We start from the raw sequence: 20,509 nt of genomic DNA on the forward strand, positions 1-20,509 counted from the left end.
CCTCCATCATCTCTACGGCATCACACACACACACACACACACACACACACACACACACACACACACACACACACACACACACACACACACACACACACACACACACACACACACACACACGGAGTGAAAGCTGCAGCTCCACAGCGCCCTCTGCTGACCCACACAAAGTATTCATGGAGGGAAAGTATCTGCAGCTATTCCATTATTTTCCCTCAAAATATTCCAACCTTGTCTCGCAATATTACAACTTGTTTCTAGTAATATTCTAACTCTCCTTCCTAAGATAATTTTTTGGGGCTTTCCCGCCTTTATTTTGACAGGACAGCTAGGTGAGAAAGGGGAGAGAGAAAGGGGGAAGACCATAAACCTCTCAGTATATGGGCGCCTGCTCTACCCACTGACCCAACCCGGCCACATATTCTAACTCTTTCCCTCAGAATATTCAAAGTCTTCTCCACTTCATTGAGCTAAAGGTATCAGCAGCTAATTAATTCAAAATGTTTCTAAAATATTCAATTTTTTTCTCAAATATGTTTGAAAGTTTTCTCTCTTAAATTTTCTAAAATATTCCAACTTTTTCCTTGACATTATTCCAACCTTATACAACCAAGTATCAGCAGTAAAACTACTCCAGTACTCCCAACTGAACTGCACTTTAAACGGTGAATTGTTGTGTCTGTCTGTTTGTTTTTAGTTCTATTTTTAAATATGATCATTTGTGACATAAAATGTATTTATTTCTGTTTTTATTAACTGCCCTGATGACAAACCGATGAGAGGAAGTAGTCAGTGAAATGCCTAAAACAGTGAATGATGAACACGTGTGCCAACGACAACACGACCTTTTTATTTATTTTACTATTATTATTTAATTCTATTAATTTCTATTTTCCATATGATGTTGATGTAGTTCCTCCGGTCGTCCACCAGATGGCGGTGATGACGCGGCGCCGGAAGAAGAAGAAAAAGAGAAGAAGACGCAGGTCCAAGATGGCGCAGGTGCAGGCTGAGTTGCGTTGTTTGGAAAGTTTCCCCTCGCGCCTGAGTCCTCTGGATGTTTTAATATTAAAATCTCACTCAGATATAGTTTTCCAGAATGACACGGACCCACCGACCGTGCTCTTCACCCCGCAGCCGCCTCAGGGAACCACGAGCCCGGGCATTTTGCTGCGCGTTCACCCGACTACTGCGGAGGAGACCGGGGGTCCGAGCGCCGAGGCGGAGACTGCGGGAGCGCCGCCGTCCGGGGGCGCGGTGCGGCTGTTTGCCAGCCGGTTCTTCCTGCGGCACCACGGGCTCCAGAGTCTCGGCAGCAGCGGGACCGTCCGGGCTCTGGAGCCGGTCCCGCTGGACCGAGTGGTGCTGGGAGCCCGCAGCAGGCAGAGCCTCCGCTGGGCCGGAGCGGAGCGGTTCACCAGCGGGCTGCTGGAGCTCTGCGGCCCGGGACAGTGGCTGCTGGCCCGGCGGGGAGACCCGCTGCTGCTGCCCCGACACCCGCTGCTGGGAGAAGACCCGGGACAGGTAAGACCCCGGATGTCAAATTGGTACATTTTAGTGCTACAGGAACAACTTATCAGACACACAGCGTAAATGAATACACCTCGTTTGAAAATGAAGATTGGTATCTTTTTAACAATAGCTCACAATTGACAAAAACCTTATTAAGATTTAGATTTCTTAAACATTTTAACACTGATACAAACATGTCGAGCAGAGAAGTTTCTGCACATTTCTTAACAGGAGAAGTTGTCGAAAAAGTGGAAATGGGTCCAATTAATGAAGTAGAACCATACCAGTATGAAGGTTTGGTGATTGCCATCCGTGAGAGAGTGTTCATGTCCACAACTTACTCTGGTAAACTGTGTCACTGGATGGATATTGGCCCTTTTTAAAAAGTCATTTCTACAGGTCAAGAGCTCCGGGTGGGTTATAATCTGTCAGATAAAAGCCTAATGAATGCATTAATTTATGTTGGGGGGGCAGACATAACTTTTCAGTGCCAAGGTGGGGGCTGCAGTCACTTATTGGCAAGTGCAAACGTGTATTTTATGCTCTTTGCTGCCTGTCACTTTCCTCTCAAATAAAGGCCTGAAATGTCCCAATTAGAGCTGTCGTCGATATCGTGATATGAGACTAGATATCGTCATAGATTTTGGATATCGTAATTTCATGATCTGACATAAGTGTCTTTCCTGGTTCTAAAGCAGGGATGTCAAACTCATTTCGCATCGTGGGCCACATACGGCCTAGGGAGATGTCAAGTGGGCCAGACCATTAAAATTATACCATACTCTGCTATAAATAACCAAAATATCATGTCTTTCCTTTGTTTTGGTGTAAAGAAGATATTGAAATTTAATGAACTATCCTTTTACAAAACATTTCATGAAACACCTCATATTTCCTTAGACAAATGTGCAATTTACTTTTATCATTCACAAATATGCATTGCAACTGATCCCACTGATTGTACAAAGGCACAAAACTTTAATTGGTACTGACAAATATAGTAATGCACTTTAAGATTAAAGGAGACTTTTAAAGAAAGGAATTTTTAAACCACTTACACATACGCATATAAAATCTAAATGTAATCCCTGCGTACACCTTACAAACTAAGGAGAGTGATTTTAAATGTGTAATGAAGAAAGTGTTCGCCTGTCCTGTAAATCTGTAAACTTCATACATGAAACATACATACACATACAATACATACTGAAAATTTATGGAGTTGTATGAACAGTAGAATTCCATCACACAACTTTTGTTTTGAAGCTGCTGACTAACATTAAAGTGCACATTTTTTAAATCACCACAGTAAGGATTCATCTTCACAGAGCTGTATTCTTTCAATGCAAACAGTATCTAAGGCAGCATTTTAAAGGTGTTAGTCTAGTCTGGACTTGTATTTGTTCCTGAAACTTGGCATCTTTTGGCCTGTACAAGTGCATCAACACCAGGTGTCATGTCCTGACTAGCTGTCACTTTCAGAATGTCATTTAAGTGCGCGTTTGTGACCGTGAGCACGCGCATTTTTGTTTTATTGATATTCATCACTGAGAAAATTTGTTCACAAAGGTAGGTTGTCCCAAACATGCAAAAAATTTTAGCAGCCAGGGCTGTTAATTTGGGGTACCCTGGTAGTAGATACTGATAAAATCTGTCCAGACCTACAGAGGCAAATTTGCCCTTCAAATCTGCATCACACTGCAAATCAATTATCTCTAGCTGAATTTCGAGCCCGGCAGATCAGAAGCTTTAACTGTGAAAGGTGAGCCGAAAAACTGAAAATTCTGTCTCAAGTTCACCAAATACCTGAAAACGTTTCTCCAAACTCCGCGGGTAGTCCTGCAATTTTGTCTTTGTACCGCCTGCTTTCGTGTCATCAGGTCTGGTCACACACACAACTCTCTCAGACAGGGGAAATGAGCAGGGTTGCCATTTGCCAGTTGCATCTCCCACAAAGTCAGCTTCAACTTAAATGCATGTATGTTGTCAGAAAACTGTGTGACAACTTTTTGGCGCTTGCAACATTTTGTTCAGATTGTTCAAGTGTTCAGTAATATCAACCAAGAATGCAAGGTCCCGTAGCCATTCCTGAGATTGTAATTCCAACACCGGTTTTCCTTTTTTCTCCATGAACTGTCCGATTTCCTCTCGTAGATCAAAGAAATGCCTCAGCACAGCGCCTCGGCTTAACCATCTCACTTCAGTGTGGTATGGCAGGCTGTGGGTAATGTTGCTGTCGCTGAGAAGTTTGTCAAACTGACGATGGTTCAGACCTCTGGACCGGATGAAATTTACAGTGCGAACAACCACCTCCATGACGTGGTCCATTTTCAGCGACTTGCAACACAATGCCTCCTGGTGCAAAATACAGTGAAATGTCCAGAAACGATCTCCTCCATTAAGGGCTTGTACTTTGTCTTTGAACTTTGTCGACACCTGCTTTCTTTCCGACCATGGATGGCGCGCCGTCTGTAGCCAGGCTGACAGCGCGGGACCAGTCCACTCCAACTCTGTCCAATGCAGCAACGACAGAGCCGAAAATGTCCTCGGCTGTTGTGGTGTCCATCATTGGCACCAACTCAAGAAACTCTTCAGTAACAGTCAATGTCTCATCAACTCCTCGAATAAATATGGCCAGTTGGGCCACGTCTGTGATGTCAGTGCTCTCGTCAATTGCCACGGAAAATGCAATAAATGACTTGACTCTCTGTTTCAATTGACTGTCTAAATCTGCCGATAGTTCCGAAATCCTCTCTGCTATAGTATTCCTCGTCAGGCTAATATTGGCAAAAGCTTGTCGCTTCTCGGGACATACAAGTTCAGCCGCCTTCATCATGCATCGTTTAACAAAGTCACCGTCGGAATACGGCTTCGATGCTAATGCTATTTCGCTAGCAATTAGGTAGCTGGCTTTTACCGCTGCTTCACTGACTTCTCGGCTCTGGATGAAAGTTGACTGCTGTTTCCTCAGACCCGCCAGCAATTCGTTAATCTTATCTCTTCTCAGTTGTCCTTGCAAGCCGTCATATTTTTGCTGTGATGAGTCCGTGGTGGCGTCGAATATTATATTCCTTCAATACCGAAACTTGTTGCAAACACACCAAAGCGAAGGTTTTCCGTGCATCTCTGTAAATAAATAGGACGTGGTCCATTTTTCTTTGAAAATTCTACACTCCTTATCTACTTTTCTCCGTTTGGATAACGACATTTTGGCTAATGAGGGTGTAGCGGAGAGGTAGAGACCAAGTATTAACAACGTCGTAACAAGCAGCAGATGGCGCATTGATACCGTCTGCTATTTTCAGTCTGTCTCAGTGATGCGGCTTGTCTTCTACTCTGATGGAAAGAGTGCGCCCCTTAGCGGATAATCCATGAATTGCAGCGAATTAAAAATATTAATTCCATGTCTTTTATGCATTTTTTCCACTTTCAAATTATCCTGCGGGCCTGATCGAACCTCCTTGGGGGCCGGTTCCGGCCCGCGGGCCGTATGTTTGACACCCCTGTTCTAAAGGCTGCATTACAGTAAAGTGATGTACTGTTCTGAACTCACCAGACTGTTCTATAACTGTTCTATTATTCGTCTTTCCCCACTTAGTCATTATATCCACATTACTGATGATTATTGATCAAACATCTCATTGTGTAAATATTTTGTGAAAGCACCAATAGTCAACACTACAATATCGTTGCGGTATCGATATCGAGGTATTTGGTCAAAAATATCGTGATATTGGATTTTCTCCATATCGCCCAGCTCTAGCCCCAATAATCTTAAAAAATAGAATCAGCTGAGTCATGTTAGCCGGTTGATGTTGATGATGATGATGATGATGATGATGATGATGATGATGATGATGATGATGATGATGATGATGATGATGATGATGATGATGATGTTGATGATGATGATGATGTTGATGATGTTGATGTTGATGATGTTGATGTTGATGATGTTGATGTTGATGTTGATGATGTTGATGTTGATGATGTTGATGTTGATGATGATGATGATGATGTTGATGATGATGATGTATGATGTTGATGATGATGATGTTGATGATGATGTTGATGATGATGTTGATGATGATGATGTTGATGATGATGATGATGATGATGATGATGATGATGATGATGTTGATGATGATGATGTTGATGATGATGTTGATGATGATGTTGATGATGTTGATGATGATGATGATGATGATGATGATGATGATGATGATGATGTTGATGTTGATGATGTTGATGATGTTGATGTTGATGTTGATGTTGATGATGTTGATGATGTTGATGTTGATGTTGATGATGATGATGTTGATGTTGATGTTGATGTTGATATTGATGATGATGATGATGATGATTATATGATGATGATGTTGATGTTGATGATGTTGATGATGTTGATGATGTTGATGATGTTGATGTTGATGTTGATGTTGATGATGTTGATGTTGATGTTGATGTTGATGATGATGATGTTGATGATGATGTTGATGATGTTGATGTTGATGATGTTGATGATGTTGATGTTTGATGATGATGATGATGATGTTGATGTTGATGTTGATGTTGATGTTGATGATGTTGATGTTGATGTTATGATGATGATGATGTTGATGTGGTGTGTCCTGTGGTCCAGGTGGAGCTGCTGGTGTTGGACTGCAGTCCTGTAACTCAGGGCCGGATTACGGCCGACACCGCTCTGCTTCTGACCGACTGCTGGGACCCAGCGGACGCGGCTGGCGGCGGCGCCACCCAGCCGCCTCTCAGACTGGGCGTGGACGCCCCCCTCCCACCGCTGTGCGTGTCGGACTTCGCTCACTACGCCGACGGCCTGGGCGGCGGGCGCTCTCTACTGGACAACCGCAGGCTGCTGGACTCGGGGTTCTCGGGCGTCCTGCGGGCTCTGGAGGGCCGTGTGGACGTCCGCGTGGTGGACACGCGGCGGTGGATCGGCGTCGGAGGGCACCGCGGCGGCAGCGTGGACCTCGGCGGCAGCGTGGACATCGACAGCTGCGTGGACATCGACAGCTGCGTGTTTGTGAGCAAACAGCTGTTGCTCCGGCTCGGCCTGTTCAACCACGAGTGGGTTAAAGTATCGCGGCCCGGCGCAGCCTCCAGACCGGAGGTACGGCTGCTACTAAAGATTATCATCAGCGTGGATGAATGTGTGGGTGATGTTCTGGATGAATGGCTTAGTTCTTGGGTCTCTAAAATGTCAGAAAATTGGATCTGTGTTTCCAAGATGACGTTTTTGTCGCTTTTCAAAACAAGACATTTGAGGGACATTCTACAAAGCTTAAAGGGATACGCCACTGTTTGGTGAAATAGGTCTTATCACGGTCTCCCCTGGCTGTAGATAGGTGAAATAGGGCTTATCACTGTCTCCCCTAGCTGTAGATAGGTGAAATAGGGCTTATCATGGTCTCCTCTAGCTGTAGATAGGTGAAATAGGGCTTATCACTGTCTCCCCTAGCTGTAGATAGGTGAAATAGGGCTTATCACGGTCTCCTCTAGCTGTAGATAGGTGAAATAGGTCTTATCACGGTCTTCTCTAGCTGTAGATAGGTGAAATAGGTCTTATCACAGTCTCCTCTAGCTGTAGATAGGTGAAATAGGTCTTATCACGGTCTCCTCTAGATGTAGATAGGTGAAATAGGTCTTATCATGGTCTCCTCTAGCTGTAGATAGGTGAAATAGGTCTTATCACGGTCTCCTCTAGCTGTAGATAGGTGAAATAGGGCTTATCATGGTCTTCTCTAGCTGTAGATAGGTGAAATAGGGCTTATCATGGTCTACCCTGGCTGTAGATAGGTGAAATAGGGCTTATACGTGTCTCCCTAGCTGTAGATAGGTGAAATAGGGCTTATCAGGGTCTCCTCTAGCTGTAAAAGTGTAGTGGGGAAATAGAGGTCTTATCACGGTCTCCTCTAGCTGTAGATAGGTGAAATAGGTCTTATCACGGTCTCCTCTAGCTGTAGATAGGTGAAATAGGGCTTATCACGTCTCCTATGTAGTCTAGAAGTAGATAGGTGAAATAGGGCTTATCACGGTCTCCTCTAGCTGTAGATAGGTGAAATAGGGCTTATCACGGTCTCCTCTAGCTGTAGATAGGTGAAATAGGTCTTATCACGGTCTCCTCTAGCTGTAGATAGGTGAAATAGGTCTTATCACGGTCTTCTCTAGCTGTAGATAGGTGAAATAGGTCTTATCACAGTCTCCTCTAGCTGTAGATAGGTGAAATAGGTCTTATCACGGTCTCCTCTAGATGTAGATAGGTGAAATAGGTCTTATCACGGTCTCCTCTAGCTGTAGATAGGTGAAATAGGTCTTATCACGGTCTACCCTGGCTGTAGATAGGTGAAATAGGGCTTATCACTGTCTCCCCTAGCTGTAGATAGGTGAAATAGGTCTTATCACGGTCTCCTCTAGCTGTAGATAGGTGAAATAGGGCTTATCACGGTCTCCTCTAGCTGTAGATAGGTGAAATAGGTCTTATCACGGTCTCCTCTAGCTGTAGATAGGTGAAATAGGGCTTATCATGGTCTCCTCTAGCTGTAGATAGGTGAAATAGGTCTTATCACGGTCTCCTCTAGCTGTAGATAGGTGAAATAGGGCTTATCACGGTCTCCTCTAGCTGTAGATAGGTGAAATAGGTCTTATCACGGTCTCCTCTAGATGTAGATAGGTGAAATAGGGCTTATCACGGTCTCCTCTAGCTGTAGATAGGTGAAATAGGTCTTATCACGGTCTCCTCTAGCTGTAGATAGGTGAAATAGGTCTTATCACGGTCTCCTCTAGCTGTAGATAGGTGAAATAGGGCTTATCACTGTCTCCCCTAGCTGTAGATAGATGAAATAGGGGTTATCATGGTCTCCTCTAGCTGTAGATAGGTGAAATAGGGCTTATCACGGTCTCCTCTAGCTGTAGATAGGTGAAATAGGTCTTATCACGGTCTCCTCTAGCTGTAGATAGGTGAAATAGGTCTTATCACGATCTCCTCTAGCTGTAGATAGGTGAAATAGAGCTTATCACTGTCTCCCCTAGCTGTAGATAGGTGAAATAGGGGTTATCACGGTCTCCTCTAGCTGTAGATAGGTGAAATAGGGGTTATCATGGTCTCCCCTAGCTGTAGATAGGTGAAATAGGTCTTATCACGGTCTCCTCTAGCTGTAGATACAGTGCCTTGCAAAAGTATTCGGCCCCCTTGAACGTTTCGACCTTTTGCCACATTTCAGGCCTCAAACATAAAGATATAAAACTGTAATTTTTTGTGAAGAATCAACAACAAGTGGGTCCCAATTATGAAGTGGAACGAAATTCATTGGCTATTTCAAACTTTTTTAACAAATAAAAAACTGAAAAAGTGGGCGTGCAAAATTATTCAGCCCCTTTACTTTCAGTGCAGCAAACTCTCTCCAGAAGTTCAGTGAGGATCTGTGAATGATCCAATGTTGACCTAAATGACTAATGATGATAAATAGAATCCAGCTGTGTGTAATCAAGTCTCCGTATAAATGCACCTGCTCTGTGATAGTCTCAGAGGTCCGTGTAAAGCGCAGAGAGCATCATGAAGAACAAGGAACACACCAGGCAGGTCCGAGATACTGTTGTGGAGAAGTTTAAAGCCGGTTGGATACAAAAGATATTTCCCAAGCTTTAAACATCCCAAGGAGCACTGTGCAGCGATAATATTGAAATGGAAGGAGTATCAGACCACTACAAATCTACCAAGACCCGGCCGTCCCTCTAAACTTTCAGCTCATACAATGAGAAGACTGATCAGAGATGCAGCCAAGAGGCCCATGATCACTCTGGATGAACTGCAGAGATCTACAGCTGAGGTGGGAGACTCTGTCCATAGGACAACAATCAGTCGTATACTGCACAAATCTGGCCTTTATGGAAGAGTGGCAAGAAGAAAGTCATTTCTTAAAGATATCCATAAAAGTGTTGTCGTTTAAAGTTTGCCAAACGCACCTGGGAGACACACCAAACATGTGGAAGAAGGTGCTGTGGTCAGATGAAACCAAAATCGAACTTTTTGGCAACAATGCAAAACATTATGTTTGGCGTAAAGAAGCAACACAGCTCATCACCCTGAACACACCATCCCCACTGTCAAACATGGTGGTGGCAGCATCATGGTTTGGGCCTGCTTTTCTTCAGCAGGGACAGGGAAGATGTTTAAAATTGATGGGAAGATGGATGGAGCCAAATACAGGACCATTCTGGAAGAAAACCTGATGGAGTCTGCAAAAGACCTGAGACTGGGACGGAGATTTGTCTTCCAACAAGACAATGATCCAAAACATAAAGCAAAATCTACAATGGAATGGTTCACAAATAAACATATCCAGGTGTTAGAATGGCCAAGTCAAAGTCAGACCTGAATCCATCGAGAATCTGTGGAAAGAACTGAAAACTGCTGTTCACAAACGCTCTCCATCCAACCTCGCAGACTCGAGCTGTTTTGCAAGGAGGAATGGGCAAAAATGTCAGTCTCTCGATGTGCAAAACTGATAGAGACATACCCCAAGCGACTTACAGCTGTAATCGCAGCAAAAGGTGGCGCTACAAAGTATTAACTTAAAGGGGGCTGAATAATTTTGCACGCCCAATATTTCAGTTTTTTATTTGTTTAAAAGGTTTGAAATATCCAATAAATTTCGTTCCACTTCATGATTGTGTCCCACTTGTTGTTGATTCTTCACAAAAAATTACAGTTTTATATCTTTATGTTTGAGGCCTGAAATGTGGCAAAAGGTCGAAAAGTTCAAGGGGGCCGAATACTTTCGCAAGGCACTGTAGGTGAAATAGGTCTTATCATGGTCTCCTCTAGCTGTAGATAGGTGAAATAGGTCTTATCACGGTCTCCCCTGGCTGTAGATAGGTGTGCCAACTGCACGGCCTATTTCTCTCTTCAACAGTCCCTCCAGAAAAAAACGATTATGTGATCGCATAATTCAATGCATAATGTGCATCTCTCTCGCATCCTCTTTTTCATCAAACAGCAGTTTTTGCAAGTTCCCGCAATTTTATTGCATAAAATTGCATAAATATCCCGCATATTCCATCGTATTTTTTAAGAAAATGTGCCGCATTAAGTATTTTTGCCCGCAACAATCACAAAAAAACTCAGCATTTTTCTGGAAGGACTGTTTAAAATGTTTCCAGAAACACGTTTTGGTGAACTGTCTTCGTAAAATACGAGACCGTATTCTGAACAAGCCGCCATTATGGTCGGGGAGCAGCCAAACCCACGTGACGCGTTCGTCCAATCAGCTGCCGGCTTTCATTTTTATGCTGCTGCTGTTACGGAGACGTATTCCGTCTCGCGCACTCGCAGAACGTACGCTCAAGTCGGCGTCTCTTCGGTGTGCTCTTTTTGGACATCGGGGAGACAGATCAGTCCGCCGGTCGGCCGTCGGGTTGGTGTTTCAGGGGCTTTAGACTTTGTTTTGACAGTTTTCAGTGATTATGAGGAGCAATATGAGGGAGAAATTTGGTCATCATTGATTGTTGTTTAGGTACATTAAACCACATTAAGTCTTTTCCTCGCCATAGGCGCCAATGAAGAAGAAAACGTTAACGTGAGATAACTTCTATAATCGTTGGATTTCGCTTTAGGTTTTTTCCACAGGCTTAAGTGTCCAAGACGAGATATGGCCATGAGAAATTTGGTGACGATTGATCGTTGATTAGATACATTAAACCACGTTAAGCGTTTTTAGAATGTCCCATTTGAGGACGCCATCTTGGGCTTTTGGGGAAACACTGATCCACATTTCACCATTGTTCTGACATTAACGGATGAATGTTTTCCGGCTCCAGAGTGAGGCTCGGGGGGGCGCCTGCAGACAGCGGCTGGTCTCGGTGCGCGTGGTGGATTTCAGCCAGAGTCCAGACCTGCAGGACCAGGACGAAGTGGGCTTCATATCGCCGGCTCTGTGGTTCAACATGGCCGACGGAGACGTGATGCCCGTCAACGGCTGCACGCTCAGGATCAAGGTACCAGTTCTGCACCTTAATAAACTAATATATACCGTGATATTTAATATGAAGACCGTTAGAGGACCTCTATTAGCCCCCTAGCCGGGCTCTGCATTGGTTAGCCCTTGTGTTGACTTCGGGTCACATTGACCCGTTTTTAATTTTTGTTTTATATCAGAAAAAATGGGACGTAGAAATAAGCGCTGAAATGTGTAGAAGAAAGAATTTACAATTTAAAATGTTGGAAAAAGCAAAAAACAAACGTCAAAATTGTCGAAAAAGAAGGTTTTTTTTTTTTCAAGGTTTACGGGAAGACAACACAAGGGTTAAAGCTGTAGCGTGTAACTTTGTGATATGAAAGTTACAGCGCGTAGTTTCTGTCGCCCCCATGAGGAGTTGTAAGTAATAAGAACAGTGTCGGCGCCTCCAGATACAAAGATATTAATGAATGTCTGTTACATTCAAGCCGTTGCCAAATGCTTTTACTTCACGCATGAGCTGATCATTATATTACATTTAGGTGTCCCTTTTATCCAAATCAACTTACAATTGCTATATGTGCTACATATGTCAGAGGTTACAGGCTTCTGGAGCAACTAGGGGTTAAGCGTCTTGCTCAGGGACACATTGGTTGATGTATCACCGTGGGAATTGAACCCAGATCTCCCACACCAAAGGCACGTGTCTTATCCACTGAGCCATCCCTACCCGATCAGTTTCTTCTCCTGAAAGTCTCTCCTTCCTGCCCAGCAAATCCTCCATCATAACAGCAATGCTCCAAGGTCCAAACGTGCCTGGCTTTTAAAGGGAATGGGAGATGATCTCTGATTGGTTGATTGCATGTTACGCCCAAAACACACCTCTGATTAATGAAGACACTAAGGACAACCCTTTAGGACCAGGCGCCCGGCACACGGAGCCTTTTTACCGCCGTCAGACTAGCAGAAGTGGATTTGGACACGCCCTAAACACACCTGCACCAGGCGCTCCACGCCGTGACCTCAGATCATTAAAATAGGGCCCTGAATGTTACTTTTTACACTTATTGACTCGCTCTTTGTTTACTCTTCCGTGTAAAATAGGGCTTATTGTGTTGGCAGTGGAGGCACAGCTTGATACCATGTCTTAAAGGGCCAGTTCTTATATTTTGAAGTGGAGCTCCAGCCCCGAATCTTTTAGGCTTTTTAAAATAACTTCAACTTTGTGTCATTTCCCCCTCAGTCGCTCTGACTGGACCGGCAAATCAATGCAGCAAATGTTCAGTTACTGGGAATATCAGGGGCATTTTCAACAAAACTAACCAACAAACTAAGCGATAAAATATCGCTTAAATAATTGTCAGAACTATCCCTTTAAGCCACCCTCAAGGACAATAATTCTTGCAGATGTTTCCACATTAAAATGTCACACACATTGTGACATTGTGTGTGTGTTTGACTGTGTCTCTGTGTCTGTTTGACTGTGTGTGTCTGTTTGACTGTGTGTCTCTGTGTGTGTAACTGTGTCACTGTGTTTGTGCGCGCGTGTTTACGACTAACCAACAAAGTAAGCGATAAAATATCACTTAAATAATAACCCTAACTATCCCTTTAAGCCGCCCTCGGGGCCAATAATTCTACAGATGTTTCCACGTTAAAAGCTGAGGTCAGGAGTGCGTGTCTGTCTGTCTGTCTGTCTGTCTGAGTTTCTACAGCAAGTGAACACTAACGAGTTGTGTCCTGTTTTGTCTCAGAGGTGGCGAGCGTCTGCTCTGCCGGCGCTGGCCGGCGTGCATCGCTCCGACAGTTTCTGCCGCTCGGCGTCTCCGCCGTACGCCAGCGAGCTCCACGTCCAGCCGGTGGCGTCGCCGCTGTACAGCGGCCTCGGTTGCTACGACAACCTGCTGTCTGAGCACTTTAGCACGCCCAGGTCAGTCCGACGATGCCACGCTGCTTTTACTGCACGCTGGTTATTCAGGCTCCTCAGAGTTACTGCACATACCAGTACTTTGTGTGTGTGTGTGTGTGTGTGTGTGTGTGTGTGTGTGTGTGTGTGTGTGTGTGTGTGTGTGTGTGTGTGCTGACTCCCAGTCTAACCAGTGGTCCTCTCTGTCTGCAGACTGGTTGCCCAGGGAGACGTCCTGTCGGTTCCAGCTGCTAACCATCCAGACCTGCTGGAGAACAACTCAGAGGGGATACACAGGTACACCCACCCCCCTCAGACAGCAACCCTCTAACTCTGCTATAGGAACTGTATCATGTTACTGTGTGTGTGTGTGTGTTTGTGTGTGTGTGTGTGTGTGTGTGTGTGTGTGTGTGTGTGTGTGTGTGTGTGTGTGTGTGTGTGTGTGTGTATCTTTGTGCGTATTGTCGTGTGTGTGCCCCATCAGTGTGTATTTTACTGAACAACCATATTGTAACTAACAAATCTTATGTAGCCAAACGTGCTCCAAAGTACCCATCGGGCTACACGTGCAAAGCTTGTTTGGAGGGCGACTTTAACTGTTGGGGTGTGTGTGTGTGTGTGTGTGTGTGTGTGTGTGTGTGTGTGTGTGTGTGTGTGTGTGTGTGTGTGTGTGTGTGTGTGACCTTTGACCCCCCTCCCCCCCCCAGGTGTCCAGTGCTGTTCTTCAGAGTTCAGAAGGTGTGTTCATCTGCAGAGAGAGAAGAGGGACAGGAGGAGGAGGCTCACCTGGCCGACAGACTGCACACCTCACTCTACATGGTGACGCCTGTGTGTGTGTGTGTGTGTGTGTGTGTGTGTGTGTGTGTGTGTGTGTGTGTGTGAGAAGTCTCACTTGATTTATTACCTCAGTAAACATTTTCATAATGAGTTTATGGTCTCGATCGCTAGTTTTAAGTCTTCTGCAACACAGAATGATGTTCATTTTGTTGAATTATGGTCTCGTTGACTTTAAAATCGACGATAAAGCAGGGGGTGTTTTGGGGCGTGGCTATGATGTGATTGACAGTCCGTTACACAGTATGTAATATAACTATGGGAAAAAGATATATTTAAAACCTAGCGAAGCTAAATCTTACCTGGAATTATGTCTGCTAGCTTTCAGCAGCAGTTGCATCCAGATTGGCGGTGAAAGTGTGTAACGAAACGTAGAGTGTAATCAGCGTTGGCAACTCTCAGCTAACGTCACAGTCAGATAGCGCCCAACAGTCTATGGCTCCTCCCTCTCGTCTAAAATCCTCACATCCTGCTCTGTCCGTTAATATTATACAGTCTATGGCTTCACCCAGACGTCCAGCCCGTTGGATCCCTGCTGTAGCTTTAACTAACATCATGTTTTGTTATGTGTCCCCCCAGACGGCGTCTGCCGTTAGCAGCCCCGTCCCCTGCTGCCTCTATGAGGACAGCACGTCTCTGTGGAGCGCTCTGTCTCCTCCGGGCCTGGTCCAGACCGTGGAGCAGCTCTGCAGCATTATCCTGCCTCACCTGCAGCACAGGTAACTCCCCCCTCCCCCAGTCTGCTGCCAGAAGCAATCAGTAGGTCATACATAAATACGGCCTGTGAGATGCGTCTCTGCCCCGGCATCCTGGGACTAGATAGATAGACCTGACCCACTGTGACCATAGACTCTTAGAAGAAGACAGACTTTGGGTCCTATCTTGCACCCGAAGCAGCGCAAAGCTTGACCCAAGTGTCTTTGCTAGTTTAAGACCGACCCAGTTGTCAGTTTCCCGTCCAGCGCCCACGTCGTTTAAATAACAAATGCATCTGCGCCCATCTGTGGCCCATGGGCGTGCTGGTCTTACAGGGAGGTGTGTTCAGGTGCATTCTGGGCGTGCTGGTCTTACAGGGAGGTGTGTTCAGGTGCATTCTGGGAGTATTGCTATCTTGAGGCAGCGGGAAGTGATCACACCATTGACCAACAAAAACCTGGTCTAAAGTCAATAACGCAGCATTTCATTGTTATTTTAACAGAGCATTAGTAAAATGCTCCTAGGCTCATGCACAGCACGTGCACACTATGCTTGTTACACACACACACAGGGACACACAGCAGCAGCACACACACACACACACACACACACACACACACACGCAGAAGATTAGAAATAAAAATATTAGGGTGTAAATCCTCCATCATAACAGCAATGCTCCAAGGTCCAAACGCGCCTGGCTTTTAAAGGGAATGGGAGCTGATCTCTGATTGGTTGATGAATGGGAGCTGATCTCTGATTGGTTGATTGCATGTTACGCCCAAAACACCCCTCTGATTAATGAAGACACTAAGGACAACCCTTTAGAACCAGGCGCCCGGCACACGGAGCCTTTTTACCGCCGTCAGACATGCGCTCAGATCGTTAAAATAGGGCCCTCTGACTCCTTGTCCGGAACAATACGGCGGCTGCATCGACCTATCGCTCCAATGAATAGCATTGTGGTATATATATATATATATATATATATATATATATATATATGTATGTATGTATGTATGTATGTATGTATGTATGTATGTATGTTGTATGTTGTATGTATGTATACGTATATCGCTTCAAACATATATATATATATATATATATATATATATATATATATATATATATATATATATATATATATATATATATATATATATATATATATATAAAGTGTGATAGAGAGTAGCATGCTGGGATGTGGTCCGTGATGTGGTCCGTGATGTCAGTATTCTGTGTGGTTGTCGTAGCAGCAGCCTGTCCGGTTGCACCGTCCTGCTCCACGGCCCGGCAGGAAGTGGTAAAGTGACGGCGGTCAGCGCGGCGAGCCGCAGACTCAACCTCCACCTGCTCAAGGTACGACCGCTGCTGCTGCTTCCTCTCTGGAACTACTTCAACATGTTTATACAATAATATACTGTATTATCTGTAATGTTACAATGTCAGGTGTTCACGTTAAACCTGTGTGTGTGTCTGTGTGTGTATCTCTGTGTCTGTTTGTGTGTTTGTGTGTATGTGTGTGTATCTTTGTGTGTTTGTCTGTATGTGTGTGTATCTTTGTGTGTGTGTGTGTGTGTGTGTGTGTGTATGTGTGTGTGTGTGTGTGTGTGTGTGTGTGTGTTTGTGTGTGTGTGTGTGTGTGTGTGTGTGTGTGTGTATGTGTATGTGTATGTGTGTGTGTGTGTGTGTGTGTGTGTGTGTGTATCTGTCTGTGTGCGTCTGTGTGTGTGTGTGAGCAGGTGGACAGTGTGAGTGTGTGTGCAGACACCCCTGCAGCCTCGGAGGTGAAGCTGAGCGCTGTGTTCCAGCGGGCCGCGGTGCTGCAGCCCTGCGTCCTGCTGCTCAGGAACCTGCAGCTTCTGCTGCGGCCTCGCGGCGGCCATGGCCAGGAGGACGCCAGGGTCCAGGCGGCGCTCTGCCAGCTGCTCCACAGCGCCCCCAGCAGGTCACTGACCGCCTCTACCACTAACACTGCTGTAACACGGATGTAGTTAACTTAACTCGACCTATTGTCAGTCAGGTAGTAGTCTATATCGATGACGGTTCACTTCTGTACCACCCTAATGTGATAACCTCCGGTGGATTTGTGAGGACTATGGTTAACTGCTCCTCAGATCTCTGCAGGGTAAATCCAGACAGCTAGCTAGACTCTCGCACGACTAAAACTACTTTTGAACGTACACATGTTGCCCAAATGTTCCATAACATAGGTAGAAACTGATATTTCTGTTTCTATAAGGCTTTTTTTGTCGACTTTTCGATGCCTTTTCATTGCCTTTTTTGTAGCCTTTTTCCCGCCTTTTTGTCGCCGACTTTTCGTTGCCTTTTTTGTAGCCTTTTGATCGCCTTTTCGCCGCATTTTTCCCGCATTTTTGTCAACTTTTTACTGCTTTTTGCCCCTTTTCGCTGCCTTTTTGTCGCCTTTTTGTCAAACTGTCTGACATTTCTGGTTCTATAAGTCCCATAACATAGGTAGGGTTTCTGCGTCGATCTGCCGGTCCAGTCAGAGAGACTGAGGGGAAATGACACAAAGTTGAATTTATTTTAAAACCCCTCAAAGATTCGGGGCTTTGGAGAAAACCATTCGGAGCTGGAGACCCAGAAGCTCCGCCCCCTGGCCGCTTGTCTCTAATATCACCGGGGGGGCGAGTTAGAGGAAAACGTGACGCGGCGCTTTCTTTCTGTTCCAGTGTGGTGGTGGTGGCGACGGTCTGCAGGCCCCGGGAGCTGTCTGCGGGGGTCGCGGCGGCCTTTGTCCACCAGGTGGCGCTGGAGAGTCCCACCGAGGAGCAGCGGTGTTCCGTGCTGCTCAGCCTGAGCCGAGAGCTTCCCCTGGGGAGAGACGTGGACCTGGAGAGGCTGTCCAGACTCACCGCGGTACGTCACGCCACAAACACCCCCGCTCGCAGAATAGCCGCGAAGCTCGGTGAAGCGGAGCCGTTTTCCTTTTGCCGCCCATGTTATCCAATCTGTCCGGCTGCGATCAGGTGCGGAGCGGCAGGAATCGTTTCGGCCTCTCGTCTATTTCTTGAGCGAGCGAATGTGTTGAGGTAACCATACACAGATAGGCCGCAGCGCAGCCCGATACTTTCCAAAATAAAACCCATTTCAAAGTAAAACACAGTAAAACAGTATGTTCATGGTGATTTTGGCTGTCTTGACCTCTCAGCGAGACACCCGATCAGGCACACCAACAGACACACCAACATTTTGGGAAGTTTAAAGGGAGACGCCACCATGTGTTGAAATAGGTCTTATCATGGTCTCCCCTAGCTGTAGATAGGTGAAATAGGTCTTATCATGGTCTACCCTAGCTGTAGATAGGTGAAATAGGTCTTATCATGGTCTACCCTAGCTGTAGATAGGTGAAATAGGCCTTATCATGGTCTCCTCTAGCTGTAGATAAAAGTGAGCCAACAAAAGGCAAAAAAACAACCTAATTACTTACACTGAGACAAAAACTGCGTTGGCCCACCTATCTACAGCTAGGGGAGACCCCACCTATCTACAGCTAGGGGAGACCCCACCTATCTACAGCTAGGGGAGACCTCACCTATCTACAGCTAGAGGAGACTCCACCTATCTACAGCTAGAGGAGACCCCACCTATCTACAGCTAGAGGAGACCCCACCTATCTACAGCTAGAGGAGACCTCACCTATCTACAGCTAGAGGAGACTCCACCTATCTACAGCTAGAGGAGACCCCACCTATCTACAGCTAGAGGAGACCCCACCTATCTACAGCTAGAGGAGACTCCACCTATCTACAGCTAGAGGAGACCCCACCTATCTACAGCTAGAGGAGACCCCACCTATCTACAGCTAGAGGAGACTCCACCTATCTACAGCTAGAGGAGACCCCACCTATCTACAGCTAGAGGAGACCCCACCTATCTACAGCTAGGGGAGACCCCACCTATCTACAGCTAGAGGAGACCCCACCTATCTACAGCTAGAGGAGACCTCACCTATCTACAGCTAGAGGAGACCCCACCTATCTACAGCTAGAGGAGACCCCACCTATCTACAGCTAGAGGAGACCCCACCTATCTACAGCTAGAGGAGACTCCACCTATCTACAGCTAGAGGAGACCCCACCTATCTACAGCTAGAGGAGACCCCACCTATCTACAGCTAGGGGAGACCCCACCTATCTACAGCTAGAGGAGACCCCACCTATCTACAGCTAGAGGAGACTCCACCTATCTACAGCTAGAGGAGACTCCACCTATCTACAGCTAGAGGAGACTCCACCTATCTACAGCTAGAGGAGACCCCACCTATCTACAGCTAGGGGAGACCCCACCTATCTACAGCTAGAGGAGACCCCACCTATCTACAGCTAGAGGAGACCCCACCTATCTACAGCTAGAGGAGACCGTTGTAAGCCCTATTTTACCAAACGTCGGCGTATCCCTTTAAGTATGCAGTGGCCCTCCTGTTGTCCTCGGGTCAAATTTGACCCCTTTTTAAAAGTTTCTACACCCAGCAATTTGGAATTCTTTCATCCAAATTGTCCAAGAATGACATGGATGGTTCCCTACAACAAGCTTGTTGCAAGTTAAACAAAGGATCACGTCACTACTTTATTGAATTTTGGGTGTTTTTCTTTCCAAAATAGTTGAACTAAACTTTGACAAAACACAAAAAAGTGTATGTATTGTCGTATAAATGAGGTTTCTTGACAATGAATTTGAAAAGAAATATTGTAAAACTAGGGGTAATCCATTGGTGGGAGTGTGGTATGTACAGTATGCTGATGGTAGTGTAGACAAAAAAAACAAAAAAAAGTGTTCAGTTTTCAGTTTTTACCCCTGGAGGACAACACAAGAGTTAAATGTGAAGGCCGGCCAGTGAGTGTGTGTTGCTAATGGTTGTTTCTCCCCCCTCCCCCCCTCAGGGCTTTGTGTTGGGCGATCTGAGAGCTCTGCTGGTGGAGGCGGGCCGAGCTGCCCGCAGGAGGCTGGTTGACACCTGGTGAGACTAGAGATAGAGACACGTAGAGATCAAATACGTTAGCTTCTCCAGTGTGTCTCCTCTCTTCTGCAGGGTGTCTTTCACTGACAGCTTCTTCACTACAGAGCAAACACTGCTTTACAAACACAATCCATTTATTTAATTATCAACTCATGTTCCTAAAGGCTAACTTTGTTCTGAGTGTTGATGGACACAACAATCTCTGAAACTGGTCCAGTATTAAACAAGAAACAAGCTGGTGTGTGTGTGTGTGTGTGTGTGTGTGTGTGTGTGTGTGTGTGTGTGTGTGTGTGTGTGTGTGTGTGTGTGTGTGTGTGTGTGTGTGTGTGTGTGTGTGTGTGTGTGTGTGTGTGTGTGTGTGTGTGTGTGTGTGTGTTCAGTGTCGGCTGGCGGGAGGAGGATCTGTGCTCCAGTGGAGTGAGCGTCCTGAACCAGGACTTCCTCTCGGCCCTGGAGACTCTGCAGGACGCCCAGTCGGCCGCCATCGGCGCCCCAAAGGTGACTCAGCACAACGAGCCCAGACTTCCTCTGCCCTCTGGTGACCAAAACATCCTGCAACAACAACAAAGAAAGATGTTGGATGAAAGGGCTGCACGATATGAAAATATG

At 45.7% G+C, this 20,509-nt stretch overlaps 1 protein-coding gene across 2 annotated transcripts in view; it reads left to right on the top strand.

The window, feature by feature from the left end:
• The first annotated feature begins 61 nt into the window (after positions 1–61).
• Positions 62–20,509, top strand: part of pex6 (peroxisomal biogenesis factor 6) — a 27,649-nt gene continuing 7,201 nt past the window's right edge. Inside the window, exons 1-13 of one of the 2 annotated variants that reach the window (XM_039815639.1) lie at positions 62–473; positions 911–1,521; positions 6,152–6,640; positions 11,347–11,523; positions 13,238–13,413; positions 13,603–13,686; positions 14,097–14,208; positions 14,803–14,942; positions 16,173–16,278; positions 16,662–16,867; positions 17,613–17,799; positions 19,824–19,900; positions 20,281–20,398. In XM_039815639.1, coding sequence (XP_039671573.1) covers positions 931–1,521; positions 6,152–6,640; positions 11,347–11,523; positions 13,238–13,413; positions 13,603–13,686; positions 14,097–14,208; positions 14,803–14,942; positions 16,173–16,278; positions 16,662–16,867; positions 17,613–17,799; positions 19,824–19,900; positions 20,281–20,398 — 2,463 coding nt within the window. In that variant the 5' untranslated portion in view covers positions 62–473; positions 911–930. Of the gene's footprint in view, positions 474–882; positions 1,522–6,151; positions 6,641–11,346; positions 11,524–13,237; positions 13,414–13,602; positions 13,687–14,096; positions 14,209–14,802; positions 14,943–16,172; positions 16,279–16,661; positions 16,868–17,612; positions 17,800–19,823; positions 19,901–20,280; positions 20,399–20,509 lie in introns of those variants that run through there. The other variant, XM_039815632.1, reaches the window with a different exon arrangement.

The sequence above is a fragment of the Perca fluviatilis genome, chromosome 1, assembly GCF_010015445.1.
Source record: "Perca fluviatilis chromosome 1, GENO_Pfluv_1.0, whole genome shotgun sequence".
Classification (NCBI taxonomy): domain Eukaryota; kingdom Metazoa; phylum Chordata; class Actinopteri; order Perciformes; family Percidae; genus Perca; species Perca fluviatilis.